Raw genomic sequence first — 15589 nt, forward strand, 5'->3', positions numbered from 1 at the left:
AATCCATCGTATATAGGGTTGTTTAGTAAAATATTACCACGTAAATGGGACACTTTTTTTTCAAAAATATAATATCACTGAACTGGGTGAAATTTATATTTTAAGAAAATATTATAAGAGTGTATACTAAACATAAGAGTACATTTTATTAAATAGGTAATATGTATACATTTTATTAAATAGGTAATATGTATTATTATGTTCTTTAAATGAATGTTTTATCTATTTAACTGGCAACATCTTTTTGAACAATGTGCATCTCCCATTTAAGTTGTAACATCTTATTGAGTAACTCTGTATTACTTCAAGCATAGCTTAGCTAAAACTTTACATTTTATGATAAAAAAGTCTGAAAATAGCCAATGTCATTTCAAGTATACATATAAGTAAGTATTAGTTTTATAGAAAAAATATTCAGATAAAAATTTTTATGCTGTATTATGGTTTTTAATGCGGAGACATTAATCATTGAGGTTTCTTAAGAAAAATTTTCCCTGCAAAACTGGAATATTTTTCCATTGAAGAACCTGCAATAAAAAAATATATACCATTTTCAGACTTTTTGTTATCTATATATATTTGTGATATCATTTAATCATTCATTATTTACTCTTTTCCTAAACTGAAAGATCCTTTGAACATAAATATTTTCCCCATTTTTTTAAACTAAAGATTATAAGTCAAAGTAATAAGGTATTTAAAATTTATTTTGAATCAAGATCCTCATATCGTAAAACTCATAAAAATAACCTGGATTCATTAAAATACCTATTGAAATTGGACCAAAAATATGGTTTTGCATTGTCGAAATTATTATAATTTAAAAATTCAATAAATTTTCTTTGCCTTTAATTTGGATAAATACTTGGATTTAAAATTAGTCGATGAAAACGATGGTATCGATTAAAATACGATAAAATTTATGGTTCTCATGTTCTGATCTTGACACTGCTGCAATTTACCACTGGGATAATCCAGAATCTCACATCTTAAAACCCATTGGCCAGGCGTCAATATAAATTGAATTTTTGGAATTTTACATCAAAATTGTTGTTTAAAAATATTGAGCTATCGTCTTCTCAAATTGAATACTTTTCAAAAAAAAAATCATGATAAGAATTGTCAAATACTTCATTCATCTTTCAAAAATTCATCTTTCTCACATAGAAGAATTTCAGACCAAAGCCATTAACATAGACGAATGTTCTATTTTTTTCTTGACCAATTTTGGCTAGGCTATTTTTCTGTAGCTAGTGTGTTTTCTTTTGATGCAATAATGACATATTTTTAAGTCGAATTTTCTCCAAAGCTAATAATTTTCGAAAAAAATGTTTTAGATAAAAAATGTTATAGTTTTTTTATGAGGATCAATTTTCTAATTTAAAGTGTTACGATATCTCCTACCTTTTAGGATCAAGCAATGTGGAGAACCAATCTGATATCAGAACTTGATGTTTCTCACTCAAATCGGTATATAAGTGTTCATATAGTCACAAATAAAAAATTTTAGCCACAAGGATTGTTAAAATAATTTTTTAGCTGATGGTGAATTATAAAAAAATAAAATATGAGTAAAAAAATGCCTATTGTAAAATATGAAAATAGTTAAAACATTCCTACGAGTAATTATGTAGTGAGTTTACAAAAAATATTTAGTCATATTTTCTCTGAAAATATAGGAGTTATGCATTTTTATCGAAGGAGGTGGTAATGGGAGTATGTTATAGATCCGTTTCTGGATCTGTATAGCATGCATCTTCTACGACACTCATTAGCTCAAAGGAGCTGAAAAGTGACGGTTGATTTTAGCAATTTTAATTTGGAGGGGATATCGCTTGTTTTCGAAGTTTATAATGTTTTACCTGTCTCTACATATCCTCTTAATTGAACTACGTAGTTTGATAATTGTATGCAGGTTATATTAGTGTTAAAAGAGTTATTTTTGGGGGTGTTAACTTTTGAGCAACTTTACGCCCTTTTTTATATCGAAGTATAATATTTTTTTGCAATTCTTAAGGCTTTGCGCACCTGTATAGTTCCCTAAAATTGAGATGAGGAATTCACAATGAATTATACTCATGATAAAGAAGTGCCTTTTATCAGAGTTATAGCTTTCCAACTACCCTTATTGTTCCTTTATGCAAATATTCAACATGGTCAAAAAACTAAAAAGATGTCAATAAGAAACTAATAATAAGAAGTTGAAAAGAAAATATAACCTTAGTAATAGGGCTCTGTTACTCAAATTTTATAACAAGAATATAGCCAGGTTTGCTGAATTCCTAAATAATAGATTTTAAATATTTCATAATATGTTTCATATAAAGAATTTGTAACCGTTTTAAAGTCTGTTATTTTATCCAATTTAGTATTAATTAAATATAACGTAATTACTCACCATGAAAAAAGAATCCATGGCATATTTAGTCAAATCTCATCATAGTTTAAGTACCATATAGCATATTTTGGCAAGTTTATTTAACTATAGGGCAGAAATTTGAAAGGGTTGCGCCTAACAACTTTTTCTTTTGCAATAATTCACAACGGGAGGACTGATTGGGCAACAAGCTTAAAATTAATGAAAATCTGTATGGGCGATATTCAAATACGAAGATAATTGAATAAATAGTATGGCTTTTTACGAATCATATATTCGGAAAATATCCAAATACCTGAGCGGCGAGTTCTTTCGAATGCCGGAAAAAATGATTTATGCGTTCATAACAGATATTTATCATTTAAATTTTATGGCGAATTTAGAAATTTTCCGATACCCTGAGATTCTAAAAAAGAAATTTTTTCATTTGTATCAACTAATTTCTATTTTTACTTTGATTATCCTAGTTTTTAACAAAAACATTGCAGTAAAAAAGATTTATATAATTTATAATGTTAATTAGAGGTCAATATAGAGAAAGGTTATCATAATTTGTTAGTTTAAAAAAATGACCATGTCTATGTTAATTTTAAAATTGTAAATCACAAGATGTTATTTTTTATAACAACAGTTGCTTTCCTTCTATGCACAATTTTAGTTTGAAATGAAGTGATACTGATTTTGGTTCATAATTATTTTGGAAAATGATACATTTTAAAACTACCAATGAAGAAATTAAAATCGTTTACACATCCTAGCGTTTTCCATCAATCATTTTCACAAGAAAGTCATAACCTACGTTTAAATCAAACAATTGATGATCTTCAAACGTTTAAGAAAATTTCTATCAACCAAAGCTAAGAAACACCCTATTCACATTTGACCTTGATTTTGATTATAAAGTTATATGCTTCCCCATGATTTTTCATCGTAATAAAATTACAAAGATGGTTTCTTCGATAAATACGTCAGTATTCTGATTTAGGTGTTTTTCATAACAATCTTTGCGATTTATAAAGGAGTTTGATGGATCATGCTGGATCATAATGTTCTGACATCAGATTGGGCCTAGTTCTTCGGGTTGCTTTAATAGCAAATTTAGGTTCTTAAAAATATGTCTTTCTTCAATTTAATCGAAAGAAAAAACTGCTTAAAGTTTATCGATAATGCAACCTTTGGCTACAGTATTTTTTTTTTGTTTTTTTGTTTTTTTTTTTTGGATTGAATGCAATAAAGGACATATTTTTAAGTCGCATTTCGTCCGAAAGCTCACGATTTCCGAAAAAATGATTTAAATGAAAATGTTCGTTTCTTAAGAGGATGCATTTTCCAATTTAAAATGTTATTCTATCCTTACCGTTGAGGATTTAGAATGACAATCAAAGAAACCCGAAAAACTAGGTCAAATCTGATGTCAGAATATGATGTCCCTCATCAAAATCTAAAATTTTTGTCGAGGTCATTTTTAATAGGTGAGATATTCAGATGCATAGATTAAAATGGCTCACCCTGTATAATTAGTACGCATATTAAACTCAGAATCATCTAAGATCTAGTTAGTAAAAGGAAAATAACTAATGTGTTAGATAGGTTACCTAATAATAATATTGTCTTTCTGGTTCATTTAATGCATAAATGAGGGCCATTTCACTATAATCGATCATTGAACTGTTAAGTTATAATCATACTTGTTTGTATGAGTTTTGGGCTCAAAGTAACAATATTTAAAAAATTATCAATAATACATACATACATAAATACACGTTTAGTCGTGGAAACTGAACCGACTTTCATGAAAACCAGAAAATTGACTAAAAGCTCTACAATTTTATATAGTTAGAATTAACATTTCAAAAGCCATTCATCACGTTTTTTCGCTCTCTCTTGCGGAATTATCAAGCTGGTTTTGTATCTATTACTGTAAAGTGTTGTGAAGGAGATCGTGTATTTAAGCCAGTGTAACTTCACAACCTAACCGATGTAATTCCACGGCTATCGAGATCGAATACACGACACCTCATGCAAGTAATTATTATAGGTTTTAATACCTCCGGTTCAAGAGATAGCCTGTACAGCCTACAACCTAAAACGGAGAGGATAGTAGTTTGTTTATAAATTATGAAATTTTCCAATTTTTCTAAAACCTTAAACATTGGACACTCTGATCAAATGTGCTCACAGGAACTGGCTTTTTCTAAGGCATATTCACTTGAGCAGAAAATCCTCCAAAAGTATTCCATTTTCGAAGATTTCAACATATCGAAAAGCAATTCCTATGTAATTTTTGCAGACGTTTATTCTCTAGCAGGTGTATAAGTTGTTTTTTTTAAATCAATCCCTAAGAAGGAAATGGAGTGTAAATATTTTTTCCGAATAATATATTCATTGCATGTTTCAATTAGATTGGTATTGGATAATGGAAGTTTGTGTGGAACAATATAATTCCTTGTATTTCTGACTTTACTTTCTCCGTGCACAAGTGACTCGAAGACGATAGCTTCATGTAAAAATAAAATTGAGGGATTGCATCCTGACATAAAGCAAATACGAGAACCGAGTCATCGATTTGGCAAAATGGTACCAATAGTTCATTACTACATGTAACTTCACTTTCATTACTTCATGCAGCTTCACTAAAATCACTAAGCATTTTAGATTGGATCACTTTATCGAGTTTGAGTTTCCATAACTTGGTGATATCGTTTATGTCCCTGTCACATTCAATGTTGAAACAATAGAATGCTACATGACTGAAATATTATCACAACTATTTAATCACGTGCATGCTATAAACTTACTCGAACACATATTAAGTAAGTTAGGTCAGTTCCCTTGTATCATCTTAGTTTAACGAATTTACTGTGGATGAAAGTCAGAGGCGCACCAACAAACTTATTATTGAATTTAAGCATAATTGTACTTAAGATTTAATAATATCTTTAAAGTTTCGGGTTTCTTGCAAGTTGGACCTCTTTCATCTGTCCCTGCGATTCTTTAGTATCTTGCTTTATATTAGCTGCACGAGGTTTTTCAAGGATATTTTATTTCAATTTTTCATAAATAATATAAAAAATAAATAGACTATCAATGAAATTAAGTGACAAATACAATTTTTTATTATTTTTATCTGAAATGAAGAAAATTTATTAACAAATTGATTATGTTATTGACTTTATGATATTTGTTTATTAAACTGAAAAAATGATTTTGATTGGTTCATGAAAATTTCGTTAACAATAATGTTGCAATATATTTGTCACATAATTATTTAGGATTTTTTAGGGAAAATAAAACATTTTCTCTTGTATCTTCCCATTTATCCTTTCTTTTAATGTCTTTGCAATGAAAACTTGATCTTTCAGTCAAATTTTTTTAAATTATTTTGAACAATATATTTTGAAGTCAATGGCCAACAATGAACAATAATACATGCTATCATATTTCCCAAAGAGAAGTCACTGGAAGACAATTATATGAAAATAAAAATTTTCAACCGCAAATTTCACGCTTCTTTAAAAATAGAATCAAAATCCAGTGATTTTCCTTCGGAAGCTGAAAATCAGGCTTCCAAAAACGTGTATTATTGCTTGTTAATCCGGTTTTTAAGGGCTTTGTTCTTCCCAACTCTTATTTTCACCATGGATTTGAAGATAAAACGGAAGCCATTTTACTTCGCTTATATGTTCTTGTTTGGTTAAACATTTTAAGCTAGCAAATGGGATTTTGAATGAGTTTGATTGAGTGGCCTACCGCAGCTTTATTAATAATAAAATCTATCCAAATCTTTGCTCTTGCATTTTTTTTTGGAATTTTACTAATTATTTTTTTTGAAATATTTTTCAGAATCTCTATCGGATGTTCCTACTACACCAAAGAAGAAATATTAATCATACGTATAATAATATTTTATTGATGCAAATGAAAATTATTGAATTTTTCCGATACAAAAAAATTTTTCTTTTCGAGAGTAAAAATCTATTTTTAAGGTAGTTTACTTGCAAAGTTATTTTTCTTATACATTGAAATCGAATAAAAATGCAATTTTACCTTAATATTAAGCTAAGTGTCCTTTATTTATTTTTAAAATTGAGCATAATTATAATGCTATAAACCAAAGAAAGTATAAAGAAATTCATATTTTTTCGAATACATTTAGAAGTTCTCTTTATAAAAAAAATGAAAATGATTGATATTTTTTAAAACGACTATTTTAAAATAATATACTCAGTTCTTGATATTATACAAGAAATAATATAAAATATTTTTATACCTCTTATTATCACGAGTATACTACCTTATTAAATTAAAAAGAAATCGAATATTATTTAGGTGCAACGAAAATATTTTGAATAGAACAACGATATTAAAAATTCTGACCATATCAAAATATTACCTACATTTAAAAATTGTTATTACATACTATTTTAAGTAAAATGTTTCTCACAGTGACTCAACGAGTGTTCACACGACTATTTATTTAGCTTCTAATTTTTGTTATCTTCGTCATTGTAGAAAATGTTAAAAATTGATCGTTAAATTTTTGAGCAAATAAGATAACAGCATATTCATTTGAAGCCTAGGCGGAACCAGTTTTATAATTTTTCTGGGCAGTTGACATTTTATTAACTTATAAATATGCCTAAAAACATAAATGCTATTTAAAATTTTAATTTAAATGTTCATGACAATATTTTCGATGAATTTGCTGTAGTTTTTGTGATATTTGTAAATGCCTATTTTATGCCTTTTTTAAGATTTAAAGATTTAACTGATTTTATATCGGTAGAAAGTATGATAAAAAAGTGTAAGCGAATCTTAAGCCGTTGATAATAATTTTTACTCGATTACTTAACAACAAATGGCTTTAAATTAAATTATCGTGTGATCCTCGCCTAATTTGTAATTTGTAATTTTATAAAACTTAAGGTTGCTTTTTGTTTATATTAAATCGTAGTTTTATGAAAGTGGATAATAGAAAATTTCAAACCATAAATAGATCGAAACATTTGAATAATTTGATAGTTTCTGAATCACAAGGCTTTCACTAAACGGTACATATGTCATCGTAATAGTTAATTTCCATCAGATTGTTAACTGACTAGTAAAATTGCAAATTTGACTTCAAAAAAATGGACCGGAATGGAAACCCGTGCCAACTCGATCCGGACTAACAAAAAATAACGCGATGAGTTCATTTTCGTTAATGGGTGAGTTAGCCCTAGTTGGAGAGATTGGTTATTTTGTAACCAGTTTACAATCTGACGGAAATTACAATATTACGTTGACATATATGTAAATTGAACAAATATATTGGTTTGTAGTCGGACGATTTCTCTTTAAAATAATGTTTTGTTTTATCTAAAATGGCCAGGGGAATAATTTACATAGAAAAAATAATTTTTTGCTTTTTTATTACTCTTTGACCTTAAACATCAAACTCTAATATAAAACTAGCCACAACCTTCAACAATTCCCTAGTGAAATATACAGGATAAATACTATAGTTCCGCCAAATTAAAACCGCATATTGTTAAAGTTAAAGTAGTAAATACAAACTATACATCAGCTATCGAATGCTTAACAATACAGTCTCATGGGAACAAACAAAAAACTTGTAGTAAAGATCCGAATTAGGGTGGACCTTCACCCAACTGTTTACCGAAGGAAATTAATTTTTGTATAATGTAAAATAATAACCAATATTCCTGTAATGGGTTGCTTAAGACTACTTTTAATAAAAATATCCAATCTAGAAAAGCTTGTGAACTTTATGTTTTGAACGATATTTCGTAGACAATCATATACCCTTGAGGTATTACCCGCGATTAAAAAAGACTTTGAAAGTTTTTATTATTACGTTAAATTTACCAAGCCTTCTTGAGTTCCTGTATGCTATCCCATAGGAAACGTGCATTTTTCCGGAATAAAATTGGCCTGTCAAAATGTCATTTTCTGATCCTTTGCTCTATGAAAATTAAAACAAATCTATCCCACGAGAACCATTTGTTTTACTGGGATAAAAAATGCTTTTCCAGACTATAATCTATATTTGTGCCAAATTTCATCCAAATCCGTTCGATAGTTTTTGCGTGAAAGAGTAACAAACATCTATCCATCCATTCATCCAAACTTTCACGATTATATTATATATCAGATGTAAGTCAATGAATTAACAGATGAACGTAATTAGTATTAGTGAACCAAAAAAAAAGTTGACAACTCACCTGCAGGATATTCCTTGTGGCTTTTACTTTCGTTAGATATGCAAGTCAATGGAAAATGTCAAAAAATTTTTAGTCTTGGTATTTTCACTAAAACTAGTCTAGGCCATATTTTTTAAGGAAAGGATATTTGTTAACATTTTATTTGTCGGCTCTATTTTGAATACTCAAAACTTTTATAATTACAAAAATCTAATACTTGCGAAATTGTGTAATCAAATTATAATAATCGATCAAAATAGATATAAATTAATGTAAGTACCTACATACAAGAAAAAATTTTTTTTATAAATATAAAGCAACCTTAATTAACTAAAAGTCCAAATTTACAAATTCATTTCAAATGTCAAATGTGATGTTTTTAAACGTTTTTTATACCTACTTTTTTGTTTTTATTTTAATTACTTAATTAATTCCCTTGTAATTTTTTTTATATATTATTTATGAATAAGTAACAAAAACTTTTTAGAATTAATTACTAAATAGAATTGTAGTTTTAATGTCTTCTATGGAAATATATTTTAATAAATGTTAAAAATTGTAAAAAAAAAAAGTTGAAAGAGATAATATTAAAATAATATTTTAACTTATTTAAGTATGTTTTTATTTATATCGATTTCCCTAAACCAAAATGATTAGAACTGAAATTAAATTAGGTAGACGTAGTGTTTTCTAGCATTTTATATTGAAACTAAAAAAATCGAAATAAAAATCATACACCTACAGACATATAATTCAAACCTAGTCTTTTCTTGCAATTTCTATTGAAACTACTATCGAAACTTTCGAAAATGTTTCCAACAACATTTTTGGTAACTGCTACACGACGGATGTACTACACAACACTATTGGCAAACAATTTAAGTTTTAATGTATATAAGTATTATCAAAGATAATAAACGAGAACTCTAGGATACTTCGAATCAAATATCGATTTTGGTCCAATTTCGTAGATTAATTCTGTATTATACCAATACGTATTTCGACTTTCACAGAGTTACCATCAGCTTATTTAGTGCAGACCGTCATCAATATATCAAGGAGTAATATATAGTATTTATAGGGAAATTACGATTAACTGATGCATACTGATGATGACTATATGATAGTCGAAATATGTATGTGTATGGTGCAAATAATTGATCTATTAAAATGGGGAAAGAATGAAAAGAAAAATTTAATTTTTAATGCAATGCTAAAAATATTGTGTGGTGTACTTATTCTCAGCCCATCAACTATTTTTCTTTTTGGGAACACTTTTATAGAAGTCGAAAATTTTTGGTTTTGAGCGGAGCATTTTTGTAACACCAAATAAGCCGGAGTCTATGGCAACTGTATGATTAAATCGAGAGACATGACACGGCAAATTGCATCTTTTTTCAATTTGAATTTCCGAGCCCCAGGAAAAAGAATGAGCTCAATATTTTGACACAAAATATTCTACAGGAATATACGATTTAAATACGAAGAAGTGAAATGAAGAACGAAACATGACGGTCGTCATTTAGAACATACTTTCACGTATATAATTCTGATGTGATGACATCGCACACTGAAATGATAAATTAATTGTAAGACAATATATTATCTAACAATAATAATCCTTAACTAGTCCTGTAACATAACGTTCCTTCATTTAGTCCTTGATACCCATAGTAAATGTTGAAATCGATTATCAATAATAGTACATATTGGCTAGCAATTTTACTAGACGTATATAGAGCTATTATCACATTACAGCTTTTATACTAATTTCTATGTACATATCAGGACATGTCTCGTCTGAACATTATGTTTTATATAATGTATACAGGGTCTTTCAATAGGAATGGTACTTTTTAAAATTTGAATAAACCCACTCAAGTAAGAAGTTTTGTTGTGTACAATTCACGATTCCCTTAACAAGTGAACTTATTATGAACTTTCTATTCGAAATTTTTCGTAATTAATGTAATTCGTAAAAATTGAACTAATTTAGCTTCTTTTTTTTAAATTTATAATTTTTGCTTTGCAATTTCATTAAGCTATTTTCTTCCAATTTATCTTAAAAGTGAATTTGAAGTGAATAATTATTAGTTACAAATACCTGAATACCTAAAAATTAACATTAAAAGCATAATTGAATCAAACTGGGCCTGGCAGAAATATTGTGGTGGCTACTTGAACGTTCTATAAAAGAAGCCTCTCAGGTAGAATCAAGTCGAAGTTTTCTTTTGTTGTTGCAGCTTTTCCCATCTAGGCTAAGGAATTCCCCACTTTATTTTTATATGTAACGCAAATTTCATCATTCATTAACAGTCTTTTCAAAATTGCTTGTGACTTTAAATTTTTGGTCGCTTTGAAGAGTAATTATTGGCGTATGCCGAGTATTATTTGTAATTATGGAGTAATATTATTGAAGTATTTTCAACATATTCACAAGTTTGTTTGAAATTTCCACCGAAATACATTTTTCCCATCACTCCCGCCAAGATGGTTTCGTGTTCTTAAATTGTGTCATATTTATATGGCATCAAAATTGCTTACAAATGAGCAAAATTTAGTCCATAAAATATTCAGACTAATTAAATGGGAAATATATTTTTTAACTTTTTTGGTGGTTTCCGTAGAGATTTAATTTTAGTAAAAACATGTTTGTCTACGTTGCTACTAAAAAGGGCAACCAACTAAAAAACTCCACTACCAAAATGTACTCTGTCGTTCAAAAAATTCTCTCAATGGAGAAGTTGCATGTTTTTTAATTTAAACTTTTTCGTTAATTTTTTTAAAATTACTTTTAAAAATTTTTAAATTAATTTTTTATGCAATTTTATAATTGAAAAAGTTTTTCTAAATTGCAAATTCAAATGACAGTGACGTCCATAAATCGCTTTAGTAATGCCACCGCAGGGAGAAATGATAAAATAAAATGCAGAATGAAAAATGGTTTCTGTCAACTAGCTTTTACTATGATATAACGTATATTCCATAGAAACAAGCTGAAAAATGTGAATTTACCGTGATTCCGATTGGCTCGCAGCCACAACGGGTTGTAAATACGTCACACAATTTTATTAATAATTATAAAATTATATTTTCTTTATATATTATAATTTGTATAAAAAAAATGTTAATGCAATTTTTCTTTTAGAGAATAGAAAAATAATTTTATATATTTTAAAGCGTTTGAAAAGTTTTTAATTAGCCAGTAATATGCAATTTGATTCGTTTATCGAATCAATGATGTAATTGCAACAACAAAAAAAGTAAACAATAAAATATTCAATTAAGAAAAATATAACTTCACCTCTAGGGCTTTAGATTTGATGAGTCTATTTGAAACCAGTACAAAAGTGATTTACATTAGCGAATTAAAGCAATGAACTGATTGCTTCAACGAAATGAAATTTGTGAAAACTAATTCATTCCTATGCAAATTCAAACAATACCCTTTTTGGAATGGATTTACCTATCTATATATATGTATTTTAATTATTGACTCAGGATAGATTTTAATGAACATAAAAGTGATTAATATTTGGAATTATTTGGATTAGTAGTTCAAATTTAAATAATAGTATTGAACTTTGTTTACAATCTCATTTTTGTGAATTCATATAGATTAGTTTAACAAGGAGAAATTTTCGAAGGTAAAGTGAGGGATAGCCATTATAGCATTTGTAAAACCTATTTAAAAAGAAATTATTTTTTGATAAATTATTTAATATATGTAATATTTTTTTCTATATAGATGACATAAAAACGAGACATTGGCCTAAAAATTACAATCATAATATTTGGAAATTTACTTAATAAAAATCAAGATTAAAAATTGGTTAATAAAAATCAAATCAATTATATTACTACAGTCTACAAATTTAAAAGGTTTATAAACTGAAAATTTAAAAGGTTTATGTTCAGGTCAAAGTATTTACAATGCAGAAATAAAAGTATGATTTGTTTGAAATGTTTTTTTTTTTTAAATATAGAAGACGTAAAATATTCAAAATTTGAATCTTTACATATGAAAATAACCTTTGTAGATCCAATCTTAATTCTGCTCTTCTTAGTCTATGCCTAATAATTGTATTTAAACAATATAAGTTCCAATCGTCGTTTATTACTGTTTATTTTACTTAAAACGCATAAAAAACAATTGATTTATAACGGCTTATAAGCAGCAATAGCTATTACTAGTAGGAACTTACAATTGCATAAGCTGCGGCTGAAACTAATCATTCATAAAAGTGATTTTTTTTTCGCATTCAGTCATTTCAATTATTCAGCGTTGGATCAGAAAGAAGTATCATCAATAGTTAATACTAGACTAGTAGTAACATTGCATAAATGTACACTGAAAAGTAATTACTATTTAAATAATTTTATTACCATATACAAAGTTACTACAAAGAGAGAACGTACAATAAAGAATGAATCTAAAATACTGGTACGAATAAAATTTGTAATTAATCCTAAATCTTTAATTAAAAATTAAATTGACATTTTTTGGTATTTATTTCAACGCTTCTGCTGCATAAAACTTACGACAGGAATTATCGACACAGAATGTTATTTTAAATGTAGTTATGTAAAAAAAGTTTATTCAATTTTTGAAAAACGCAAAACATTAAAGTTTATATTGCCAATTTTTTGAGACTGTTCCCGATTAAAAAATTTATGATATCGTTAACAGATAAAATGCACTAAATATTTAATAATACAGTTCTAGTGAAGGTGCTGAAAAATTCAAGCTGTAAGTAGATAGTTTAATACAGTGACTTGCGCTCCCACCATAGACATCTTTACAGTGACTTAATCTTTATAATCTTTAAAAGAAATGCATCTTTTTTCCGTATTTGTAATAATGGATTTTGATGAATTTTTTGTAAATATCATAGACGTTGGAGCACTTTGGTATTATCTTAATGACAAACATTTTAATACGTGTAGAAGATGTTATGTGTAGAAGAAATAGCATTTTTTTGTAATTGGGAGGGGGTTGGAAAAACTTTATTTCTTCGTCAATTTTTTGAAATTTTGTATTTATGCAATTTATGAGTTGCCACTGAATAAGTGCACGTTACAAAAGGATCCCGATCTTGTCTAACTTACCTTACGTGAGCATTGTGACTATCCGTCCGTATATTGTACCAAAATAAAATACTGGCATCTTTAAAATTTTAGAATTTCAATGAATGAAAACATATAGCTTTTTAAAGGAATATAAATAAATAGGAAGTTATGATGAATAAATAAAAATTATCATTTAATAAAGATTAAATTTTCCTAATGTTGATCATATCATTGATATTCAAGCAAACTGACCACCATTGATAATAACCAGGCGAATGGAATTTCCCACTGTGTATGATATATGGTTTATTTATTAGAAATAATAGTACAGATATATTTTATACAGCGTTCAAAAATAGTTCAGAAATAATAGTTTAATTAATTATTTCATATCAACATGTAAAATTACAATAGAAGTCCGAATATTAAAATCTTTCGTAGCAATACTTTTATGTACACATAAAAGTTGCACTACATTATAACAAAAAATTATTCGATTGATAAGTTTGAAGTAAATTCATTTACTTGGCTGTTGTGTTGTCATGTTCTTATAACAAGTAAAAATTTTTTGAGTCCACGATCTTAATATTTTATTCAAGAAAATATGTATTTGACTGCTCAAAAATTAAAGTATAGTAAGTAAATATTTTCTGGAAGCAAGGAAATCTTTACTTACCATGTTAAAAATATACTTTTTTATTATAGTAATTTCTTACTAGTAGTTTTTTATACAGTGAAGTCTTACTTATAGAAATCGCTAATGGACATTCTAAAATGCTCATTGAGCGAATTCTGCCTTTGAGAACACCATATATACATTATATAATATGTATATGATAATTCGGGATCAAAAAAAGCTGGAGATCAAAAGTCCAAAACGAGTTTTTTTTAAGGATTTGGCATTTGTTTTAGTATATAAATGGTGGAGGCGCAGTGAAACTACAATGGTTTAATAAATACAATATAACCATAAAAAAAGTCATTTTTTATATCATGACCTCGTAATGAAAATCAGTGATTTTCTTCCTCTTATTTAAAGATTGTGCGATTCTTTTAATAATCCTTTTACAGGTCCTTTTATGGTCGAATTTTTGGAAATATTTAAAGTATGTTAAACTGCAGTTTATATATTGCAGTTTTAAATATCATCTTTTAGTCCACGACAAAATTTTATAAAGTGCATAGAATTCCCTCGTTGACCAGCCATTTATATGTATTTGGCCACTGTAGCGATAATTTTGATCAAGTACTCACGAATACTGTTTTATGCTCTCAAGATCGGCTTCTTTAAGCCGAGAAATGCAGTTAAAAAATGTTTCGCACAAAATTCGTGAGGAATTTTCATAAGAAACTTTTTGTGTTATTCATAGTTTTGCTCTATCTTTGAAATTTTTCGAAGAGTTTTGCAATTACTCTACCAAAAATTTTTGCAATTCCAAAATGTCTATTTTTCTGATAAATGCAATTCATGTATAAGAGTCAGTAAAGTCACAAAAAGGCTGATTTTAATGTGACTGTATTTTGGATATTTCTTTTCCCATTGAAGTTAAGTACGAATAAAGTATGTCTGGTACTTGGGAGCGAGACAGAGGATCCAATTTTAATTTGTCCGACAAAAGTTAGGTTGTTTACTGACGGAAATCTCAGACCCAGAGGTAATTCATCGCTACCTATCTAAGTTCAATAAACAAAGAATTACCAAAAACGTTGCCAGCCCTCGATCCATCACGTATATCTAGAAAAGTTATTAGAATTCTACTATAAATTTACACAACTTGATATATTATTTAGTCGTCTACTAATAATTAAAAATACATTGACCATGGATGGTAGTGTAAAATGCAAGTATAAATTAACTGGCATTTAAATAATTGTGTATTCGAGTGTATGTCCAATACACATAAATGAAACCACGTTCTGCAAGTGGATTGACTTATTT

At 27.8% G+C, this 15589-nt stretch overlaps 1 protein-coding gene across 1 annotated transcript in view; it reads left to right on the top strand.

Annotated features, from left to right (window-relative positions):
- Window positions 1–6317, top strand: part of LOC123300650 (monocarboxylate transporter 10) — a 29407-nt gene extending 23090 nt beyond the window's left edge. The window contains exon 3 of the mRNA XM_044883255.1: window positions 6221–6317. Within this exon, the coding sequence (XP_044739190.1) occupies window positions 6221–6264 (44 nt within the window). The 3' untranslated portion in view covers window positions 6265–6317. The remainder of the gene's footprint in view (window positions 1–6220) is intronic.
- Window positions 6318–15589: the final 9272 nt, after the last annotated feature.

This window comes from Chrysoperla carnea, chromosome 5 (assembly GCF_905475395.1).
Source record: "Chrysoperla carnea chromosome 5, inChrCarn1.1, whole genome shotgun sequence".
In the NCBI taxonomy this organism is placed as follows: domain Eukaryota; kingdom Metazoa; phylum Arthropoda; class Insecta; order Neuroptera; family Chrysopidae; genus Chrysoperla; species Chrysoperla carnea.